This window comes from Microtus oregoni, unplaced genomic scaffold, assembly GCF_018167655.1.
Source record: "Microtus oregoni isolate MIOR12 unplaced genomic scaffold, Mior012 000016F_ref0000370, whole genome shotgun sequence".
Classification (NCBI taxonomy): domain Eukaryota; kingdom Metazoa; phylum Chordata; class Mammalia; order Rodentia; family Cricetidae; genus Microtus; species Microtus oregoni.
In genome coordinates, this window is record NW_024543075.1 from 41,422,035 (window position 1) to 41,446,879 (window position 24,845).

Here is a 24,845-nt window from a genome sequence, read left to right on the forward strand (position 1 = left end):
TAAGTAGTTTGATGCTTGTAACACTGAAGATGTGATTTTGTCCTGGGAAAGAAAAGGAAGGACAGAAGGTTGGTTACATGAGGCTGATAGAAGGACACACGATCTTCCTGGTCTTCAATGAAAGGAAATAATAATCCTGCATCTGAAATTAGTCATTTTGGTTGAAATATAGCAGAGGACTTGAAAGTATGACAGCTTTCTTCTTTGCCATGTCACTGAACTTCTCTCTGTATTTCTCTCCTTTCTTCTTTTCCCTTATCATCGAGGGCATTCATTGATCTCTTCACAGTTCTGTGCTGATTTTCCCTTTCTTACTTGTCCCCCTTCTCATCCTCCCAGTCCCTCAGGTACCTGAGGAGAAGTGTCAGGACTACGGACAGACAGACTCAGCATCACAGCAACAATGGCCTCATCAGTCCTGGGGATGGTCAAGGAGGAGGTGACCTGTCCTATCTGTCTGGATCTCATGGTGGAGTCTGTGAGTGCAGATTGTGGTCACAGCTTCTGCCGAGCCTGCATCACACTGAACTATGAGTCCAACAAACACAAAGAAGGGGAGGGCATCTGCCCTGTGTGCCGAGATAGTTACCTGATTGGGAATCTGAGGCCTAATTGGCACATGACCAACATAGTCGAGAGGCTAATACAGTTCGAGTCCAGCCCAGAGGAGGAGCAGAAGGTGAATGTCTGTGCAAAGCATGGAGAGAAACTCCAGCTCTTCTGTGAGAAGGACATGGAGGCCATCTGCTGGCTTTGTGAGAGATCTCAGGAGCACCGTGGTCACCCAACAGCTCTCATTGAAAAGGTGGTCAATGAGTACGAGGTAAGAAATGGGAGGGTGTGGGACACAGAGCAGGACACAGTAACAGATGGGAAGTGTCCACTTTGTGTAGACTTTTTTCAATGTTCATGTCAGGTTCATTCATACAATCTAAAATTCAGTCTTGTAACTATCAGCAGTGGAACTAGTAAATGAATGGCATACGGCAGTGAGGAGTGTGTCTGTGTGGCCTGTATAGGGTCACATGACTCAATTCCAGAACTCTGACTGCTGATGAATTTGAGGGTATAGAGGTCTACAGAGGAGTTCCAGGACAGCCAGGGCTACAAAATAAGATCCAGGTTCAAAAAAACTTTGCAGTGCAAGTTGTAAGAGTGGAGATGTATGTATATATTTATAGGAAAGAACAGGAGAACTAACAAAATTTCCCCAGTTTTCTGATGGCAGAATCAAAGTGACAGGTCTGTACTTGGTGGGATGATTGACTAAAAGAGATGTCTGTGTCTGTCTATATAGAGCTGAGTGTGTGTAAATGCAAGAATGAATTGAGCTGGAGACTGAAGATTTACCTAATTTATGGGCATAAATCATGGCACAAGATATTAGAAAGAGAACAGTCTTAGACCTCCTGTCTTTCCAGAAGGGTTTCTTGGCCTTTGGCTGGTAGCAGCTGTCCTACTAAGCACACAGCTTGACTCTGATACAATTCCTCTCCCACAGGGGATGCTCCAGGCTGCCCTGAACATGCAAATGGATAATGTGGACATATGTGGCCAGTGGGAAGCCAACCTTCAGAAGGAGAGAGTTTCCTGGGAGGCAAGTAGAGACCCTACCTCCTAAGGGAGTTAACCTGATGCCTGGAAGGGACCTGGGCAAGAAGCTCCCTGGCTCTTCATTCCCTGGAGGCTGATGGTGACAAGAGGCCTTGATTAGTCCTCTCTGCCTGTTTCCTTAGAGCTGAGGCTGCACAGAGAGTGCATCACAGCTGAGCCTGGCTGTGTGAGGAGCTGACACCATGGCGGGGGCCTGGTGTGAATGGCACTGAGTCCTGGGACTCACTCCTGTGATTCTTTCTAGAACTGTGATCATTGGGAAGATCCTTTGGAACTGTGGAACTGTTACAGTTCTCTTCCTGGAGTTAGCTTCTTGCAGGGGTTCAGAGGTAGGATCAGGAGTAAACAGGCAGGAATACGAGTAGGAGACAGCTGTGTGAAACCTGAGCCACAGCCTTGCTACCCAATTTGGCTCAAATAATCTTGGTAAAGGTGAACTAAGATTTGTGTTTGGGGATGACATGGACAGACCCTGAAAAGAGACACATGCTTCCCAAAGACTCCCTTACCTACTCAAGCTCATTCCCCATGAGAACTCACCATCAGAACAGTGGTTTTCTGTCTCCCAGTCCCATTAGGAATAACTCTATTTTTATAAATTTTATAATTTTGAATAATTCTCTCTTTTCTTCTCCCTGAAGAACCAAATACAGAGGGATGTAGAAAATGTTCAGAAAGAGTTTAAAGGACTGCGGGAATTCCTGGACTCCAAGGAGAAGAATGAGCTGCAGAAGCTGATGAAAGAGAAGGAAGACATTCTGAAAAGGCTGGAACATTCTCAAAATGAGGTGGAGAAACAGAGGGAGTCAGCAAGAGACCTCATCTCAGATCTGGCCTGTCAGCTGCAATGCTTACCCATGGAGATGCTGCAGGTAAGACTGCAGGAGGTCCTGCATCTGAGAGTCAGGACACCTGGAAGCCATTCCCCTCCCGCTGTGCTGCTGTGATCTCCCTGGTGAGGACAGTAGGGCTCTGTGTGTTCTCCCAGAACTCTTTCTTGCATCAATCTCAGAAACTGGGAAGGAATTACTCACATGGAATGCAAAAGGAAATTGCATGTTTTAGTTTTTAAATACAGTACAGTAGCAGAACTTGAGAGGTCTGTTGCATCATGGGTAGTTACTATCCTACTGCAATGTGAGCATGCGTAAAAGATATTTAACAGTAATTTGACATTTCATCTGAATTTGATGTTTGGAGAGTTTCACCCCCACTGCCTCTGATTCAGTGATGTGAATAGTGGGAGGGGAGTTGCTACCCAAGATCTCAGAGAGTGTTTCCTCCTCTGTTTTTGATTGCAGAGTTGAAAGGTGTCTTCTCTATGATTACAAGTATAATTTTTGTATTGTATTTTATCACTGTTGCATTTTAAATACTTTAAACCAAAGACATATTTTGGTAATAAATATCTCTGTAGGAATTTGTTTCTTTCATCTCATTTGTGAATTTTATAGACCTTGGTAGTTCTGATAACTTATCAAATGCTTTTAATTTGTTGGTTTCCATTGTATTGATTTAATTTTAACTGATATCACTCATTTATAAACTATATTAAATAGAATTAGACATATCTGGCTAAACTAAGCTAGTAACTTCAGCCAACATACTCTACAAGTCTGAAATAATCACACAGAAACTGCATTAATTACAGCACCATTTGGTCAAGAGCTTAGGCTTCTTATTAACTAACTCTTCCATCTTAAAATAACCAATTCCTATTGTGGTCTATTTTACCACAAGACTCTGGGCTTACCAGTATGTTTCTGGGGTGGCTTCTCTTTTGACAGCTACATGGCATCTCCCTGATTCCATTTTCTTTTCTCCTCTATCTCTGCTTAGAATTCCTGCCTTGCCTTATTCTGCACTGCCATAGGCCCAAAACAGTTTCTTTTTTAACCAATGGTAATAAAACATATTCACAGCATACAGAGATGAATCCCACATATATCCCACATCAGAAAGAGAAAAAGAGAGCAAGAGATATGGTTAGTTGAATTTGAGGATCAGACAATTTTCATTACAAACACATTAAAATGTGTCTAAATGTTGTAAGAGCGGCGGGCTGTGTCCCGCCACCCGGCTAGCTTTATCCAAAATAATTACATGGACACAGTATTCTTTTAAACACTGCCTGACCCATTAGTTTCAGTTTCTTATTGGCTAGCTCTTACATATCGATCTAACCCATTTCTATTAATCTGTGTAGCCCACGAGCTGGCTTACCAGGAATGATCTTGACCTGTGTCTTTCTGGAGTGGGAGAACCATGGCGACTCCTTGACTCCGCTTCTTTTTTCTTTCAAATTTGAAGCACACTTTAATTAAACACTGGACAGGTGGGTGGGCTCTGGCCAGGTCCTTACCCCGGTTCCCAGGAAATGGCCCCTAGTCAAGGTTTTTTTTTTAATTTATTTATTTATTTATTAAGGATTTCTGCCTCCTCCCCGCAGCCGCTTCCCATTTCCCTCCCCCTCCCCCGATCAAGTCCCCCTCCCTCATCTGCTCCAAGAGCAATCAGGGTTCCCTGACCTGTGGGAAGCCCAAGGACTGCCCACCTCTATCCAGGTCTCATAAGGTGAGCATCCAAACTGCCTAGGCTCCCCCAAAGCCAGTACGTGCAGTAGGATCAAAAACCCACTGTGATTGTTCTTGAATTCTCAGTATTCCTCATTGTCCGCTATGTTCAGCTAGTCCGGATTTATCCCATGCTTTTTCAGACCTAGGCCAGCTGGCCTTGGTGAGTTCCCAATAGAACATCCCCATTGTCTCAGTGTGTGGGTGCACCCCTCGTGGTCCTGAGTTCCTTGCTCGTGCTCCGTCTCCTTCTGCTCCTGATTCGGACCTTGAGATTTCTGTCCGGTGCTCCCATGTGGGTCTCTGTCTCTGTCTCCTTTCATCGCCTGATGAAGGTTAATATTCATGAGGATGCCTATGTGTTTGTCTTTGGATTCACCTTCTTATTTAGCTTCTCTAGGAACATGAATAATAAGATCAATGTCCTTTATTTATGGCTAGAAACCAAATATGAGTGAGTACATCCCATGTTCCTCTTTTTGGGTCTGGCTTACCTCACTCAGGATAGTGTTTTCTATTTCCATCCATTTGTATGCAAAATTCAAGAAGTCCTTGTTTTTTACTGCTGAGTAATACTCTAATATGTATATATTCCATACTTTCTTCATCCATTCTTCCGTTGAAGGGCATCTAGGTTGTTTCCAGGTTCTGGCTATTACAAACAATGCTGCCATGAACATAGTTGAGCAGATACTTTTGTTGTATGATAGGGCCTCTCTTGGGTATATTCCCAAGAGTGGTATTGCAGAATCCAGGGGTAGGTTGATCCCGAATTTCCTGAGAAACTGAAACACTGCTTTCCAGAGTGGTTGCACAAGTTTGCATTCCCACCAGCAATGGGTGAGTGTACCCCTTTCTCCACAACCTCTCCAGCAAAGGCTATCATTGGTGTTTTTTATTTTAGCCATTCTGACAGGTGTAAGATGGTAACTTAAAGTTGTCTTGATTTGCATTTCCCTGATCGCTAAGGAAGTTGAGCATGACCTTAAGTGTCTTTTGGCCATTTGAAGTTCTTCTGTTGAGAATTCTCTGTTCAGCTCAATGCCCCATTTTATAATTGGGTTGATTAGCCTTTTACGGTCTAGTTTCTTGAGTTGTTTATATGTTTTGGAGATCAGACCTTTGTCAGTTGCGGGGTTGGTGAAAATCTTCTCCCAGAAAGTGCATTGCCTTTTTGTCTTAGTGATGGTGTCCTTTGCTTTACAGAAGATTCTCAGCCTCAGGAGGTCCCATTTATTCAATGATGCCCTTAGTGTCTGTGCTGCTGGGGTTATACGTAGGAAGTGGTCTCCTGTACCCATGTGCTGTAGAGTACTTCCCACTTTCTCTTCTATCAGGTTCAGTGTGTTCTGACTGATACTGAGGTCTTTAATCCATTTGGACTTGAGTTTTGTGCATGGTGATAGATATGGATCTATTTTCATTCTTCTACAGATTGACATCCAGTTTTCCCAGCACAATTTGTTGAAGATGCTCTCTTTTTTCCATTGTATACTTTTAGCTCCTTTATTGAAACTCAGGTGTTCATAGGTTTGTGGGTTAAAGTCAGAGTCTTCTATTTGATTCCATTGGTCGACTTCTCTGTTTTTATGCCAATACCAAGCTGTTTTCAATAATGTGGCTCTGAATAGAGTTTGAAGTCAGGGATGGTAATGCCTCCAGACAATCCTTTATTGTATAAGATTGTTTTGGCTATCCTGGGTTTTTTGTTTTTCCATATAAAGTTGATTATTGTCTTCTCCAGATCTGTGAAGAATTTTGATGGGATTTTGATGGGGATTGCATTGAATCAATAGATTGCTTTTGGTAGAATTGCCATTTTTACTATGTTGATCCTCCCAATCCAAGAGCAAGGGAGGTCCTTCAATTTTCTGGTGTCTTCTTTAATTTCTTTCTTCAAAGACTTATAGTTCTTGTCAAATAGATCTTTCACTTCCTTGGTCAAAGTTACCCCAAGATATTTTATGCTATTTGTGGCTATCGTGAAAGGTGATGCTTCTCTGATTTCCCTCTCTGCTTCCTTATCCTTAGTGTATAGGAAGGCAACTGATTTTTTGGAGTTGATCTTGTATCCGGCCACATTACTAAAGGTGTTTATCAGCTGTAGGAGTTCTTTGGTAGAATTTTTGGGGTCGCTTATGTATACTATCATATCATCTGCAAATAACGAAAGCTTAACTTCTTCCTTTCCAATACGAATCCCTTTGATCCCCTTATGTTGTCTTATTGCTATTGCTAGAACTTCAAGGACTATATTGAAGAGGTATGGAGAGAGTGGACAGCCTTGTCGTGTTCCTGATCTTAGTGGGATGGCTTTGAATTTTTCTCCGTTTAATTCAATGTTAGCTGTTGGCTTGCTGTAAACAGCTTTTATTATATTTAGGTAGGACCCTTGTATCCCTATTCTCTCCAAGACCTTTATCATAAAGGTGTGTTGAATTTTGTCGAATGCTTTTTCAGCATCTAATGAAATGATCATATGATTTTTTTCTTTCAGTTTATTTATATGGTGGATTACATTGATAGATTTGCATATGTTGAACCAGCCCTGCATCTCTGGGATGAAGCCTACTTGATCATAATGGAAAATTTTTCTTATGTGTTCTTGGATTCGGTTTGCCAGTATTTTATTGAGAATTTTTGCGTCGATGTTCATGAGTGAGATAGATCTGTAATTCTCTTTCTTGGTTGGGTCTTTGTGTGGTTTTGGTATCAGGGTAACTGTAGCTTCATAGAAGGAAATTGGCAATGACTCTTCTGTTTCTATATTGTGAAATACATTAAGGAGTATAGGTATTAGTTCTTCTTGGAAGTTCTGGTAGAATTCTGCATTGAAACCATCTGGTCCTGGGCTTTTTTTCGAAGAGAGATTTTTGATAACCGTTTCTAATTCTTCGCGAGTAACCAGTCTATTTAGATCATTCACCTGGTCTTGGTTTAGCTTTGGTATATGGTACTTATTTTTAAAAAATGTCCATTTCTTTTGTATTTTCCAGTTTTGTGGCATACAGGCTTTTGTAGTAAGATCTAATGATTCTCTGAATTTCCTCTGTGTCTGTGGTTATGTCCCCCTTTTCATCAAACCACACACACTAGTAGTAGGAGACTTCAACACACCTCTCTCTCCAAGGGACAGGTCAATCAGACAGAAACCTAATAGAGAATTAAGAGAATTATTGGAGGTAATGAAGCAAATGGACTTAACAGACATCTATAGAACATTCCATCCAAATAGGAAAGAATATACCTTCTTCTCTGCAGCTCATGGAACCTTCTCAAAAATTGACCACATACTCGGAAACAAAGGAAACCTCCACAGATACAAAAAAAATATCAGTGTCCACCTGTGTCTTATCAGATCACCACGGATTAAAGTTAGAAGGCAACAACCACGCTACCCCCAAAAAACCGACAAACTCATGGAAACTGAACAGTCAACTACTGAACCACACCTGGGTCAAGGAAGATATCAAGAAAGAAATTAAAGTCTTCCTTGAATTTAATGAAAATAAAGGGACAACATACTCAAACCTATGGGACACAATGAAAGCAGTGCTAAGAGGAAAGTTCATAGCACTAAGTGCCCACTTAAAGAAAATGGAGAATGCATATATTGAGGACTTAACAACACACCTGAAAGCTCTAAAAAAAAAAAAGAAGCAGACGCACCCAGGAGAAGTAGAAGACTGGACATAATCAAACTGAAGGCTGAAATCAACAAAATAGAAACACAGAAAACAGTCCAAAGAATCAATGAAACAAAAAGCTGGTTCTTGGAGAAAATCAACAAGATCGGCAAACCCCTATCCAAACTAATTAAACGACAGAGAGAGAACACGAAAATAAATAAGATCAGAATTGACGATTGGGGTGAGTTTCTGGCCCACGGCGCCATCCTGGGACGGGGAGCTCGGGGGTTTCTTGGCCCCCTGTCCTTCTTGGGCTCTCTGCAGGGCCTCTACTCCCTGGGTGCTGCCTCTTTCTTCCTGGCCCACCCAGCTTCCGTCCAGAGCCCTCCCCATTTCGGCCCCACTGCCCTCCTTTGGCGCGTGGCATCGCCCAGCCCAGCCTATCTGGGCGCTGGGTCCGAGTACTCGGGGCTCCCGGCGGGCTCCAGTTCCTTTGTTTCTGTGGCCTGCCTGCACCAAGCGGGGTAGGCGCTTTGTTTGCGAGCTGCCCAACCAGCACGGAGGCCTGATCTTTCGGCGCCAGGAGACCCAGCATTGGGGTGAGTTTCTGGCCCACGGCGCCAGCCTGGGACGGGGAGCTCGGGGGTTTCTTGGCCCCCTGTCCTGCTTGGGCTCTCTGCAGGGCCTCTACTCCCTGGTTGCTGCCTCTTTCTTCCTGGCCCACCCAGCTTCCGTCCAGAGCCCTCCCCACTTTGGCCCCACTGCCCTCTTTTGGCGCGTGGCATCGCCCAGCCCAGCCTATCTGGGCGCTGGGTCCGAGTACTCGGGGCTCCCGGGCGGGCAGCAGTTTCTTTGTTTCTGTGGCCTGCCTGCACCAAGCGGGGTAGGCGCTTTGTTTGCGAGCTGCCCAACCAGCACGGAGGCCTGATCTCTCGTCGCCAGAGAGCCAACATTGGGGAGAGACAGCGTTTGGTAGGCAAGGAGACCTGATCCGGTAAAAGAAGATCCATAGGGAGCATTTGGAAGAAGAGATGGGCCGAAGTCAAGGCAAGAATTTGCCCAACAAGCTGAAAAGCAACATGAAGCCACCAGAAACAAGCGACCTCACAACGGGAGGAAAAGAACCCCTTAATCAAGAGGAAGGAGAAAAGATTGACTTCATGAAAGTGATTGACACCCTTAAATAGCATGTAAAAAACGCCCTTATAGAAATGGATGAGAAATATAACAGAAAGTTTGAAGAATTGAATAAATCAGTGAATGATACCCTAGAAAACCAAGAAAAAACAATCAAACAGATAATGGAAACAGTTCAAGACCTGAAAACTGAAATGGAGGCAAAGAAGAAAACACAAACAGAGGGCCGGCTGGACATGGAAAATCTAGGTAAACAAATAGAGACTACAGAAACAAGCATAACCAGCAGAATACAAGAGATAGAAGAAAGACTCTCGGATTCTGAAGATACCATAGAGAAAATAAACACACTGATCAAAGAAAACAGCAAGTCCAACAAACTCTCATCACAAAACATTCAGGAAATATGGGACACAATAAAAAGACCAAACCTAAGAATAATAGGAGTAGAAGAAGGAGAAGAAGGGCAGCTCAATGGTCCAGAAAATATATTTAATAAAATTATAGAAGAAAACTTTCCCAACCTAAAGAAAGATATTCCTATGAAGGTGCAAGAAGCATACAGAACACCGAATAGGCTGGATCAAAAAAAAACATCCCCTCGCCATATAATTATCAAAACACAAAGCATACAGAATAAGGAAAGAATATTAAGAGCTGCAAAGGAAAAAGGCCAAATTACTTATAAAGGTAAACCTATCAGACTTACACCTGACTTCTCCATGGAAACCATGAAAGCCAGAAGGTCCTGGATAGATGTACTGCAGAAACTGAGAGACCATGGGTGCAAGCCCAGATTACTATACCCAGCCAAGCTTTCATTCACAATAAATGGAGAAAATAAAATTTTCCAGGATAAAAACAAATTTAAACAATACGCAGCCACAAATCCAGCCTTACAGAAAGTAATTGAAGGAAAATCACTAACCAAGGAGTCCAACAATGACCACAATAACTCAGACATCTAGAGACCCTTCACCAACACAAAACAAAGAAGGGAAACACACAAACTCTACGACTAAAAAAAAAATGACCGGAGTTAACAACCACTGGTCATTAATATCGCCTACTGTCAATGGACTCAACTCACCTATAAAAAGGCACAGGCTAAGAGATTGGATAAGAAAACAGGATCCAACATTCTGCTGTTTACAAGAAACACACCTCAACCACAAAGACAGGCACCTACTCAGAGTAAAGGGCTGGGAAAAGGCCTATCAAGCAAATGGACCTAAGAAACAGGCAGGTGTGGCCATACTAATCTCTAACAAAGTTGACTTCAAACTTAAATCAATCAGAAGAGATGGAGAGGGGCATTTTATACTCATAACAGGAACAGTTCATCAGGATGAAGTCTCAATCCTGAACATCTATGCCCCTAATATAAAAGCACCCACGTACATAAAAGAAAGATTGCTAAAATTCAAGGCAGCCATCAAACCGCACACACTAATAGTAGGAGACTTCAACACTCCTCTCTCACCAATGGACAGGTCAATCAGACAGAAACCTAACAGAGAAATAAGAGAATTAATGGAGGTAATGAATCAAATGGACTTAACAGACATCTATAGAACATTCCATCCAAATAGGAAAGAATATACCTTCTTCTCTGCAGCTCATGGAACCTTCTCGAAAATCGACCACAAAGTCGGCAACAAAGCAAACATCCACAGTTACAAAAAAATATTAGTAACCACCTGTGTCTTATCAGATCACCATGGATTAAAGTTAGAATTCAACAATAATGCTACCTCCAGAAAGCATACAAAGTCATGGAAACTGAACAGTCAACTATTGAACCATACCTGGATTAAGGAAGAAATAAAGAAAGAAATTAAAGTCTTCCTGGAATTCAATGAAAATAAAGAAACAACATACTCAAACTTATGGGACACAATGAAAGCAGTCCTGAGAGGAAAGTTCATAGCACTAAGTGCCCACTTAAAGAAAACAGAGAAAGCTCACATTGGAGACTTAACAGCCCACCTGAAAGCTCTAGAAAAAAAAGAAGCAGACTCACCTAGGAGGAGTAGAAGACTGGAAATAATCAAACTGAGGGCTGAAATCAACAAAATAGAAACACAGAAAACAATACAAAAAATCAATGAAACAAAAAGCTGGTTCCTGGAGAAAATCAACAAAATTGACAAACCACTATCCAAGCTAATCAAATGGCAGAGAGAGAATTTGCAAATTAATAAGATCAGAAATGAAAAGGGGGACATAACCACAGACACAGAGGAAATTCAGAGAATCATTAGATCTTACTACAAAAGCCTATATGCCACAAAATTGGAAAATGTAAAGGAAATGGATAGTTTTTTAGATAAATATCATATACCAAAGTTAAATCAGGACCTGGTGAACAATCTAAATAGACCTGTTAGTCGCGAAGAATTAGAAGAGGTTATCAAAAACCTCCCTACCAAAAAAAGCCCAGGACCAGATGGTTTCAATGCGGAATTCTACCATATCTTCCAAGAAGATCTAATACCTATACTCCTTAATGTATTCCACAATATAGAAACAGAAGGGTCATTACCAAACTCCTTTTATGAAGCCACAATTACTCTGATACCAAAACCACTCAAAGACTCAACCAGGAAAGAGAACTACAGGTCAATCTCACTCATGAATATCAACGCAAAAATCCTCAACAAAATACTGGCAAATCGAATCCAAGAACACATCCGAAAAATTATCCATTATGATCAAGTAGGCTTCATTCCTGAGATGCAGGGCTGGTTCAACATACGAAAATCTATCAATGTAATCCTGCATATAAACAAACTGAAAGAAAAAAACCATATGATCATTTCATTAGATGCTGAAAAAGCATTTGACAAAATTCAACATCCATTTATGTTAAAAGTCTTGGAGAGATTAGGGATACAAGGGTCATACCTAAATATAATAAAAGCTATATACAGCAAGCCGACAGCTAACATCAAATTAAACGGAGAGAAACTCAAAGCCATCCCACTTAACACAGGAACACGACAAGGCTGTCCACTCTCGCCATACCTCTTCAATATAGTGCTTGAAGTTCTAGCAATAGCAATAAGACAACATAATGGAATCAAGGGGATTCGAATTGGAAAGGAAGAAGTTAAACTTTCGTTATTTGCAGATGATATGATAGTGTACATAAGTGACCCCCAAAACTCCACCAAAGAACTTTTACAGCTGATAAACAGCTTTAGTAATGTGGCCGGATACAAGATCAACTCCAAAAAATCAGTCGCCCTCTTATACACAACGGATATGGAAGCAGAGAGGGAAATCAGAGAAGCTTCACCATTCACAATAGCCAAAAACAGCATAAAATATCTTGGGGTAAATCTAACCAAGGAAGTGAAAGATCTATTTAACAAGAACTTTAAGGCATTGAAGAAAGAAATTGAAGAGGTTACCAAAAAATGGATGGACCTCCCTTGCTCATGGATTGGGAGGATCAACATAGTAAAAATGGCAATTCTACCAAAGGCAATTTATAGATTCAATGCAATCCCCATCAAGATCCCATCAAAATTCTTCACAGATCTGGAGAGGACAATAATCAACTTTATATGGAAAAACAAAAAACCCAGGATAGCCAAAACAATCCTATACAATAAAGGATCTTCTGGAGGCATTACCATCCCTGACTTCAAACTCTATTACAGAGCTACAGTAATGAAAACAGTGTGGTACTGGCATAAAAACAGAGAAGTCGACCAATGGAATCGTATAGAAGACCCGGATTTTATCCCACAAACCTATGAACACCTCATTTTTGATAAAGGAGCTAAAAGTATACAATGGAAGAAAGAAAGCATCTTCAACAAATGGTGCTGGCACAACTGGATGTCATCCTGTAGAAGAATGAAAATAGACCCTTATCTATCACCGTGCACAAAACTCAAGTCCAAATGGATTAAAGACCTCAATATCAGGCCGAACACACCGAACCTGATAGAAGAGAAAGTCGGAAGTACCCTACAGGAGATGGGCACAAGAGAACGCTTCCTATGTATAACCCCAGAAGCACAGACATTAAGGGCAACGTTGAATAAATGGGACCTACTTAAACTGAGAAGCTTCTGTAAAGCAAATTACATAGTCACTAAGACACAAAGGCAACCTATTGACTGGGAGAAGATCTTCACCAACCCCACAACAGACAAAGGTCTGATCTCCAAAATATATAGAGAACTCAAGAAACTAGACTTTAAAATGCTAATTAACCCAATTAAAAAATGGGGCACTGAACTGAACAGAGAATTCTCAGCAGAGGAAGTTCAAATGGCCAAAAGACACTTAAAGTCGTGCTCAACTTCCTTAGTAATCAGGGAAATGCAAATCAAAACAACTTTGAGATATCATCTTACACCTGTCAGAATGGCTAAAGTCAAAAACACCAAGGATAACCTTTGCTGGAGAGGCTGTGGAGGAACGGGTACCCTCATCCATTGCTGGTGGGAATGCAATCTTGTGCAACCACTGTGGAAGTCAGTGTTTCAGTTTCTCAGGAAATTCGGGATCAACTTATCCCTGGACCCAGCAATACCACTCCTGGGAATATACCCAAGAGATGCTATTTCATATGACAAAAGCATTTGTTCAACTATGTTCATAGCAGTATTATTTGTATTAGCCAGAACCTGGAAACAACCTAGATGCCCTTCAATGGAAGAATGGATGAAGAAAGTATGGAATATATACACGCTAGAGTACTACGCTGCGGTAAAAAACAATGACTTCTCGAATTTTGCATGCAAATGGATGGAAATAGAAAACACTATCCTGAGTGAGGTGTCCCAGACCCAAAAAGATGAACATGGGATGTACTCGCTCATAATTGGTTTCTAGCTATAAATAAAGGCCACGGAGTCTACAATAGGTGAACCTAAAGAAGCTAAGTAAGAAGGTGAACCCAAGGAAAAACATATAGTTATCCTCTTGGCTAAGGGAAGTAGACCAAATTGCCAGGGAGAAAATTAGGATCTTGGGGGTGGGGTGGGATGGGGGTAAGGGGAGATGGGGAGAGAAAAGTTAGAAGGGAAGGAGGGGGGACTTGGGGAATCAGGAGAATTGGGATAAAGGAAAGGTGGATAGGGGAGCACGGAACCACAATTCTTACTTAAGGGAGCCACTTTAGGGTGGGCAAGAGATTTGACCCTAGAGGGGCTCCCAAGTGCCCAAGATGAGGTTCCCAGTTAGTTCCTTGGGCAGCTGAGGATTGGGAACCTGAAATGACCCTATCCTAGAGCAATATTGACGAATATCTTGCATATCATCATAGAACCTTCATCTGGTGATGGATAGAGATAGAGACAGAGACCCACACATGAGCACTGGACTGAACTCCCAAGGTCCCAATGAGGAGCAGAAGGAGGGAGAACATGAGCAAAGAAGTCGGGACCACGAGGCGTGCACCCACCCACTGAGACAGTGGAGCTGATCTACTGGGAGCTCACCAAGGCCAGCTGGACTGTGACCGAAAAAGCAGGGGATAATACCGGACTCTCTGAACATGGCGAACAATGAGGGCTGATGAGACGCCAAGGACAATGGCACAGGGTTTTGATCCTACTTAATGTGCTGGCTTTGTGGAAGCCTAGCCAGTTTCGATGTTCACCTTCCTAGATATGGACGGAGGGGGGAGGACCTAGGACTTACCACAGGGCAGGGAACCTGGACTGCTCTGTGGACTGGAGAGGGAGGGGGAGAGGAGTGGGGGGAGGGGGAGAAGGGTGGGAGGAGGGGGAGGGAAATGGGAGGCTGGGAGGAGGTGGAAACTTGTTTTTTGTTTATGTTTTTTTCCTTCTTTTCTTAATAAAAAAATAATAAATAAAAAAAAAGATCAGAATTGACTCCACTTCTTTCTCCCAGCATTCTGTTCTGTTTACTCCACCAACCTATGTTTTAACCTATGAGGGCCAGGCAGTTTCTTTATTGCTTAACCAATGAAATCAACAGATAGAAAGATGACCCTCCTCCATCATTTCCCCTTTTCTGTTTAAACAAAAAAGAAAGCCTTTAACTTTAACATAGTAAAATTACATATAGCAAAACAGTTATTAAGCAAGAATCACAGTTAAAAAAATATATATATATAATCTTTTATCATAACAATGGAAAACTATAACTATAACTATCTATCTATTCTTCAACTCCATCAAAGACTCCAGAAGAATACAATATTACCTAAGCAAACAAAAAGTAAGCAACTTTTAAAACTCTAGAGATGACAGAGAAATCTCGCTGCCTGTACAGTCACCCAAAATTCCTCTGTACCATTGGGGCATCAATCTTCAGCCTTCAGGCCCATAGTATCCAGCAGACATTTCCATGAAGCAGGAAAATTCAAAGTCAGTTCAGTCACTATCTGTTGTGTCCTGCAGAATGTCTTGCAGACTCCTTCATGAATCAGGAACCCCGAAAGATCATCTCACCTTTAGGCAAGTTCAGTATTCCTCTCTCTGCGGGTTCTCTGTGTCCAGTTTATGCAATAGTCCAGGCAAGAGCAGTTTCTTGCCCAAATGGCTATCAAACTCCATAAGGATCCTCTTCGATGCCCATCTTCTTCTTGAAGTAGATTGGTGCTGCCAGGAGCAGAATGTCTCATTGTCATGAAAAGTCCTAAGTTATTAAAACATTAAATGCCATATTCTGCAGTCTTTGAAAAATATGAAGAATGTCTATCTAACTGAAATGTATCTCTATATATCTAGAAAATCTAACTAACATGACTACAAGCTTGACTATTACTGATGATTATCCATTAACCTATATTTCTTAATTATACATTACATTTTTTAATGAACTACACAATCACAATATCTTAATCAATAGCAGAAATATGCATATACATATAACAAAATTGACCTTAAATCTCTATCAATAAAGCAAAATCTATACTAATACAAATTATTCATATCTATATCATATCCCCCTTTAAATGTTAAAGAACATTTATAAACCATATTTGGGAACATGGACGAAGTTTTTTCTCTCCAAACTGCTTCCTGCTGAATGGGGGCATTGTTAATGAGGTCGTTCATGGTATAACCTGTGTGCTAGTTTCATCTCAGTTGGCAGTTGAGCAGAGCAATTTTCTGAGGGTGTTCACGCAACCTTTCAGGAAGACCTGGTCCATCATACCATATTTGTATGGAAGCAATCCACAGGGTCTAGTGCTCTGTGAAAACAAAAGAAGACCCTCTCCAAAGCATCATATCCTTAGACCCAAATTTTGAAATCGTAATACCCTTATATCCATTCTGGTTTAGCTTGGCAGCACATGTAATGAAATGTCTCTCTGTACTTAGCTCCTTCAAGTCAAAAATTTTAAAGAAAACACAATGTACATAATCCAGACTCTCTGTGAATTTTCCATTTTTACATGGCTTATTTTTTTTCTTTCTTTTAATCTCTTAACTATCTGTACTTGGTCTCTTTAAAGACTTTACCTTTTTTAAAAAAAAAACCATTAACTTTATTCTGTATATTCTTTTTCTTCTCTCTCCCAAGCCTACGTACATTCATCCAACAGTGTGACTCATTTAGTGGTCTGAATCTGTCCTATTTTGAATCTGCAATTTTTTACTATCCAGGAGCACTTTTGATTTGTGCCTTTAAATCACTAGGCACTAAAGAATCTAAGCTATGACATTCCTAGGTCAAAAACAGGTATTGCCTGCTGGCCCCGCCCAGTCCAACATGGCAGAGCCTCTCTTGCCTCTGATCCTTGCACATTGCACCACTAGCATGGCTGAGCTGCTTGTGCCTCTGAGCTGCCGCACACAATGTCCCCCTTTTAGGCACACAGCAGTCTAGTTGCCATCAAACAAATCGTAGCACTTTACTCCAAATGCTCCATTCAAAAGCTCTGTCTCCTGCAGGAGACAGACAGAGGTTGCAATGGCGACACAGCCCAGAAAGCCAGCATTTTAAAACAGCCAGTTTTTTCCTACTGCTGAGTCAGGAAAATTTCAACATGGAGGACATACCATTTTGTGCTAGCTCTGGGGCCGCCAGGTAGGAGCGGTACTCAGCACTTTAATTCTGAGACTGAGCATGCAGCACAGAAATTCTTTTCATCCAAGTTACAGCCAAATCTGACAGGCAGAGCACTGCATAGTCTGAATGGCGGCAGGAATCTGCCATGCTCTTCTGCCTGCCTAAGCCTGATTCTGCTCCCTGCCCAGGTGCAGGCAGGGAGCGCTGAGCCATCAGCACAGTCTCAGAGCACTCTCCTTCCAATCCCAAGGGGGAACAGAAACAACCAGTCCCATAAAAGCCATTCAGATGCTTTAAAGCCAGAGTTTGCACTGGCAGCACAGCCCCAGGAAGATGCGCTTTAAAATGACGGCAGCGTTTTTTCTGCTGCTGATCCCGAATCAGGAAATCTCTCTACAGCACGCCACCAACAAAGAGCAAAAATCTGTGTTAAACTCTCTCTCCCTTATTTTTAAGCCTTCTCAGGTTATTAAGTGGATTTAGTCCATCATGTCTGGGCGCCACTCTGTTGAAATAGGAGCGTTTCTTATAATGTTAAGCAGTTCTTAAAAAACTTAAGTTGCACCATGTACAATTAATACGGTTCTGGAGTTTCTGTCTCATGTCAATAGCCATGATATGGGACAGAAAGAAATATGAGTTTAGAAAACATCTTTGCTTTTCTTCATATCTATCATACTTTTCATTGAATATATCTATCATGCCTTTCAGTGAAAATATATATATATATGTCTATATATTTCTATCTGATTAATGTTTAAGTTTTTCACAATGAACAATGAATTTTTCCTGAAGTGACATTTGAAGTTTCCAGGAAGAAGATGGGGCCCCATAACAACAACTCCACCTGGTTGCTATGACGTCATGATACTGATAGCGCTACTACAAGACCTGCTTTGGGTACCAGCTGCACAAGACAGTTCCAACTTGGTTAGCTGAAATGGTGCCCATCTTATACAACATTTTGACCAGACCTGCACAAAATACTCAGAGACTATTGGCAATTTTAAAAGACATTGATCTTGAAATTTAACCATCATTTTACTTTCACAGGATCCCCCAGAAAGATCGTCGCCCCCATGACAGCTGGAAGTAATTGTGGAGGACGACGTCCCCTCTCTCAGTAAAGTTTGCCCTTGGGTTTAGGGACATCATTTAGGGGTTGATTATAATTAGTATACGATTGAGGGTTGGGGGAGGAATTTTATAAGCTCAGGGATCATTTTGAAAAAAAAAAAGAGGGATGATGGGATAATAGATTTGTAATTGTGAGTTACTGTTTTTAGACAAATATATTGGTATAAATTCTTGTATATTGATATAAAGTTAAATTATATTGACTATATCTGCATGCATGTTTCTACCTCTTTTTAAAACATTTTTTATGTATTGACATATATTGTATTGATATATATATTGTATATATTTACCATATTGCAGTGTACATTTCTACCTCTGATTAAGATCTTATATAATGTTTGTGTATTGATATATATTTACCTACTGCAATGTATATTTGTACATTGTTTATATTTGGAGGTCATTGTCCTCTTTTGCTTCATAGTAGTTTATTGTCTTAGTCTTTAAGTTAGATAGATATTGAGAATTATGTAGATTAATAGTCATCTAAGTTTGTCATTTATAATTAGACTAATCTGGTTCTTTAGATATATAGAGATTATACTCAGTATAGATAGATAATCTTCAACTTCTTCAAAGAGCTGTAGAAAATGGCCTTTAGTCTAACTCAGAGTTTTGTGGTAGTGAGACACAATTGCTCCTGGCAACACCACTCTATTCCCGAGAGAATGTTGAGCGCCAAAGATACTCCACCTGGAGCCTTTCTTTTTGGCAGAACTGGCCTTTGGGCAAAGAAATGCCCATACCTCAACCACTGACAGAGATACAGAGCATGCATCAATGGATAAAACACGACTGTCATATCCTGCCAAGACAGGGTAAGATAGTTTTGAAAAGTTGCTTGCCTTTGAAAATGGTATGTCAGTTATGTTAGGCCTTAGCCAAAGTTGGTTGCTTCAACGCTGCTAACGTGACTTTGGGTGATTGCCCAGGTAGCTAGTTGTCTCTGTGATTTGTTGCATGTTTTGGAAGTTGTTTTACTGAGCTTCCTAATTACCCAAGTAACATTATTTCCCTTCTCAGATCTTCGATGGGGTTGAAGAGTATATAAATGTAGTTACTTTCTCTCATGACTTGGCCAAGTTATTTATTATACAAGAACTAAGCTAGTTAGAATAGGATATTTGTACTTATTGTATATAATTTCATAGTAGGTTTAGAACTCTCTTATTTAAAAAAAAGGGGGAGGTGTTGCGGGAGGTCCTCCCACTCCTCCAGCCTATAGCCGCTGAGATACCAGCCCACTGGGGCGTGGTCTCTCTCCCTTTAAAAAAGCGGCCACTTCCCTCTCCTCTCTCTCTTCACTTCCTGCTCAGCTGGCGCTGGCGACTAGACTCCCTTCCTGGTTGCATAGAGGGCTGTTGTCTGGGACGGTGATCTGTAAGTTTTTTCCCCTTTAAATAAATACCACCCTATTAATCATAATTCCAAACTGGTGTGGCATTGTTTGTGACTTACGCCTTCATCTAAATGATTAAAATAATGTAGAAATCAGCTTCTCAGACATGTTAGTTTTAAGTTAAGTGAAGGAGAGCTAACATGGAGCATGAATAGTGTCATTGTCCACGTGTTTAGTTGTACACACAGGAAATCCTATGTAAGGTCTCAAACGATCCTTTACTCATCTTTGTTCTCCAAAGTTTTGTAGTACAAGACAGAAAAATAGTCTATTAGCTTACATATAAATCAAGTAAAGAGCCATGCATCATGTGCATATCATGTCTTAGAGAACTGTGGGTGACAGGTTTAATTCTCTATTGACTTTGTCTCTGTACCCAGCGAGCCAATGACCAGGATTTACAAGAACATTCAGTACATGCTATTAACTATGTTTTTTTTTCTTTTTTCCTAGGGTGCGAATTATGTTTTAACAAGGTATGTTTGGGCTGACAGGGATGAACAGTCCTACTGTCTGTTGAGAATGATTTAGTATTCAGCTGAAATACATGTCTCATAGGTATAGAGGAATTTAGACAAATGTTATTCTGAATTTCCAATAAGAATGAGGGGGAGGTGGGGAAAGGCAGCCTCTGACTGTTTGGTAACTACTGGGAACTGATTTGATTCTCTTTTAGGGGTCTAAGAAATGGGGAGTCACAGAGTTAGGCTCAGCAGTGGGAAGAGGCAAATGGAGCCACAGGAGCTTTCAGACTCCTTGTGGTTCCATCATTCTGTCCGTGCTCTGTGCTTGTGCCTGGCTCTGTCTGCAGCTCACGGGTACTTGATTCACAGATTCATTCTAGATAGGGTATGTCTTCCTTGTCTGTGGTGTTCACAGAATTGTATATTGGGAAATATTCCTGTGGATCTGTGTATTTCTCATGGAGATAGAAAAGTGAGTACAACTGCTTCTTGTGAAACAAACACTTCAGAAGACTTGAAAACTGTGCCCTTGTGTGTAAGAAGTTAGACGCTGGCTGTCGGCAGCAAACTCATGTTCTTGTGTCCAAAGTCCTGATCTCCAAAATACCACCAAGAGACAAAATTTGATGCAAAAGAAAAAAAGGAGGGGGTATGGTGGCCAGGAAAAAAGAGGAGAGCTTGGAAAATTCCAAACCTGCACTGCATAGCTACAGATCCAATCCCTCCAAAATGACATAGTTACACACTTGGGGTTGGCTCAAGCCATAAAAAGTTGCAGTATTGATTCTCAGCTTGAGGACGTCTGGTTTTGTTTGTCTATTTCTGATTGGCCTTGCCCTGTGTGGCAGGTGTTGCTGGGCTCTGATTGGTTTCTCCCTATAGCTGGGACTGAGGTCCAGCTCTAAGGTCAGGCCACAACTAAGGTTAGGTAAGGGGCAGATACATCTTACTGAGTGACTGGGACTGCCTCGTTCTGAGGTCTGGATATTCAGTATCAGCGTTAGTTTGATATTTCAGTCTTTTTTTCAAAAAACTGTCATCTCTTAAAAAGGAACCTGGAGAGTCAGAAACTGGCCAAGAGTGTCCAGACTGATGAAAGTGTTTGAAGTCCTGGCTTTCTCCAGTGTGTTCTCCACACTCCATGACTCTCTACCAAGGAGCACCATCTGTACCCTGATTTTAGTTTGTCCTGGAAAGCACAAATTTACTTATTTATCTATTCATTTATGTATTTCTCTGTTTCTTTGTGTCCCTCTATCTGTTTGCTTGTTGGTCTGTTTTGTTGTTGTTGTTTTTCTGGCAGGATTTCTCTGTGTAGCCTTAACGGACATGGAATTCACTCTGTAGACCAGGCTAGCCTTGAGGTCAGAGATCTACCTGCCTCTGCATTCCAAGTAAAGGGATTAAAGGCTTCTGACTCCATGTCCAGCCCACATAAGATTTTTTAGCCACCTAAGTTTTATTTGTTTTGAAATTCGCCAATTCATCATTTCTTAAGAGTCTGGGAGGGAAGGATACAAACTCAGGGAGCAAGTATTTGGTTGTACAAGTGAGGAGCTCTTCTCCAGAAAAGTAAGGCTTTCCCAACATCACATAGCAAGTAAGCGGGAGGGGTCCTGGGTGTGTCTCTCATGTCTGCAGCGTTAGTATCTACCAATTCTCCCCCTTCTCAGAATTCTCAGGAGAGCTCCAGGACCTCTATGGTTAGAATGAGAGGGATTGATAGGAAGTCCATGGTGGTTAGAGGTCACACTGTCTGAGATGTGGAGTCAATCTTTTGACTTTAGGAGTCAGAATTTAAGACTGAAACAGCCTGAAATCATCTCGAGAAAAGAGAGAAAGATCTTCCGAGCTCCGGATCTGGAAGGCATGCTGCAAGTGTCTCAAGGTGAGAGGAAATGAGGAGAACAGAAAGGGTGTCTCAGGGATGTCATCATATTTAATGGACATAATCATTCATCAAGTCCTATATCACAGTTTCCAGACCTTCCCCCACTCTGCAGAGCACATTGACTTTATTGTTTTGATTCCTTGCTTGCATTTAATGTCGTGCATTTTCATCATTTCAGAGCTCCGGGATGCCAAGCACCACTGGGGTAAGGAGAAATCACACCATCAGCCTCTCTCGTCTTAATGTCTTTCAGAGTTTATTTCTCTACTAATACTTACATTTTATGTTACTGCTCCCAATATGCACAGCAATCTCCCTCTCTTTGACCTTAAAAATGGCTCTACCAATTTCCCTCTCACTTTATTCTCAGGCCTCTGCTACTTAAATCACAAATAAGGCAGTACCTTTTTTCTCATGTGACTCTTAATTTTTATGTTTCATTTTTCTGCAGTTCACGTGACCCTGCGTCAACGCAACAATGAAAACATGATCATTAATGAAGACAAAAGACAAATACAACAAAGAAGTGGTTATAGAAGAAATTTGCATGTTTCTGAGTCCTATGATTTCGGTGTCCTTGGATTTCCTGGTATCCACTCAGGGAAACATTACTGGGAAGTAGACGTGTCTAGATGTGATGCCTGGCTCCTGGGAATAAATGATGGAAGATGTGCTCAACCCCAGCTTCCTTCAGTGAATAAAGAGGGCATCAAAGGCAAATATAATTCTGATGTTAACCAACATGTAAATTATCAGCCCAAATATGGCTACTGGGTTATAGGGATGACGGACAGGTCTGTATATAATGCCTTTGAAGAGTGTTCTGTCACCCACAATGCCAGTGTCTTGCTCCTCTCTCACGCACGTCCTCCCACTCGTGTTGGAGTTTTCCTGGACCGAGAAGCTTGCACTCTCTCATTTTATGATGTTTCCAACCATGGAGCTCTCATCTATAGATTCTATGAACCAAACTTCCCTAATGCTGTTTATCCATATTTTAATCCTATGGGATGTTCAGAGCCATTGACAGTCTGTGGGCCACCCTCCTAAGCCCTCAACCATGTCTGTACAGTGTCCCCATGTCTGATGTCTCTCATATGTCTAAGCTCTGTGGGATCATTTTAACTTTTTTTTTTTTGTCTTTGAATGCAGAGAACCATCAAACTGCCTTGGCCTAGCTGCCTTGAGAGGCATGAGTCATAGGTTTTTCATGTTAGAGTCTGTGGCTCCTGGTGTACGCTGTGCCTTCCTAAACCCAAAAGATGAATGCACTCACTTAGGCATGAAACATTCAGGCTATATTGCATTCTTTGTTTGTTCCTCCAATAGTCAATGAAGCATGGAAATTTGATAGGACAATAGATATTAGACATTAATCTTGAGTACCCTGTATAACCTGCAATCTTCATTGTTTTTTGACAAGCAAATTGCATTGATCCTGGCAATTGCCACTATGATCTGTTTCTGATAAAGGAATAAAAGTCTGATTGTTCTCAATAAAATTGTCAAAGCCTTTTTCTGTGGTTCCTCAACCTGAGTCTGTTTCTGTTCCTTGCAGCCATATCAGGTGACCTTGGCCTGTTAAGTGAGCACTGGCACTCCCATTTGGTTTTTCTATTTTAATAACCTTCCCTTCTCAATGCAAACCAGTATGGATTCTTTTTTTTTTATCCAATTGCTTGTCTGTTTACAAGGCAATAATAATTCATTATTTCCCAAATTCCCAAAGTCAATATCTGTTCCTCACAAGGTGAGGTAAGACCTCTGCTAAACCATACTTCCTGTTTTGTGGTGCCACAGATGGAAGCCAGGGCCTTGTGCATGCTGAGGAGTTGCTCTGCCCCTGAGCCACTTGTCTCAGCTCTGCCAAGTCTCCACAACCCCAGTCCTCTGTCACTGACAGAATATGACAGAAAGTCATGGTATGGGATGTAGTTCTGTATATGTCTTGCTTTCATTTCTAATGAATAGAGATGATTTGGCTTATGGAAGGGAAGAACATTGCCACAGAAACGATATATATATGGAGAGAGAGAGAGAGAGAGAGAGAGAGAGAGAGAGAGAGAAGGTGAAGTCACAGAGATGCCATGTAGCTGACAAAGAAAAGAGATGCCCTGAACCTTACCCGGTTTGCCACAGCCTCGTGGTGATACACAGATTAATAGAAAGGATTAATTTAAGATGTAAGAGTTACTTAGTGTGAATGCTGAGCTAATACACCAAGCAATGTTATAATTACTTTAGCTTCTGTGTGATTATTCTGGTTGTTGTAGCCAGGAACAAACAAGCAGCTTCCAACTACAAAGTTCCTCTCCAGCAATTCTACTAGTTTTGAAAATTACATGTAGGTTCTCTTTAGCCTAGGAATGGGCCCTTAGTTGTAGGTCAGTTTAACCACATTGCTGTGCTTCATCAAAACTTTGAAGGAAATATCTCTAATAGTAACCACTAATGCTGTGGGGACAATGGTTTTACCCTGTAAAGATTTCTTTCTTGTACTTGTTTAATATATGTTCATTGGCCAGTAGCCAGACAGGAAGTATAGGCAGTGCAACAAGAATGCTGGGAAGAGGGAAGTGCAGTCTGCAGTCGTGACCCAGCCTCAGAGGAAGCAAAATGTGATTACCTCACCAAAAAAGGTACCAAACCACGTGGCTAACTCAGATAAGAATTATGGGCTAATGTAAGTTATAAGAATTAGTTCAGAAGAAGCCTGTGCTAATGGTCCAATCAGTTTATAACTTTTGTAGACATCTGTGTGATTCGTTGGGATTTAATGACTGCAGGACCGAGTGGGACAAAAAAACTTCAGTCAAGACACTAAGACTGTGTTCAGAGTAGCTGGGTTCTAATCCTGCAACTCTACATAGAAGTGCAACCCTGAACAGCAACCTCAAAAGCCTATGCTTTATGGGATTTTTGTTTTTGTTTGTTTTTTGTTATTATTTGTTGTTTTTTAAATTTTTTCTATAAAGAGAATATACATACTAT

The 24,845-nt window shown here is 41.3% G+C and overlaps 1 protein-coding gene across 1 annotated transcript; it reads left to right on the forward strand.

Annotated features, from left to right (window-relative positions):
* The first annotated feature begins 397 nt into the window (after window positions 1-397).
* Window positions 398-23,239, forward strand: LOC121457890 (tripartite motif-containing protein 30A-like). Its single transcript, XM_041666953.1, has 7 exons — window positions 398-823; window positions 1,502-1,597; window positions 2,256-2,486; window positions 19,953-19,975; window positions 21,751-21,851; window positions 22,033-22,059; window positions 22,306-23,239. The coding sequence occupies exons 1-7, from the start codon at window positions 404-406 to the stop codon at window positions 22,902-22,904; spliced, it is 1,497 nt and encodes a 498-aa protein (XP_041522887.1). The 5' UTR covers window positions 398-403; the 3' UTR covers window positions 22,905-23,239.
* The last annotated feature ends 1,606 nt before the right edge of the window (window positions 23,240-24,845 follow it).

Coding starts and splice junctions, on each gene's coding strand:
- LOC121457890 (XM_041666953.1), top strand. CDS start 404: ATGGCCTCATCAGTCCTGGGGATGGTCAAGGAGGAGGTGACCTGTCCT. Junction 1,598..2,255: donor AGGAGAGAGTTTCCTGGGAG/GCAAGTAGAGAC, acceptor TTCTCCCTGAAG/AACCAAATACAGAGGGATGT. Junction 19,976..21,750: donor GCGAATTATGTTTTAACAAG/GTATGTTTGGGC, acceptor TTTTGACTTTAG/GAGTCAGAATTTAAGACTGA.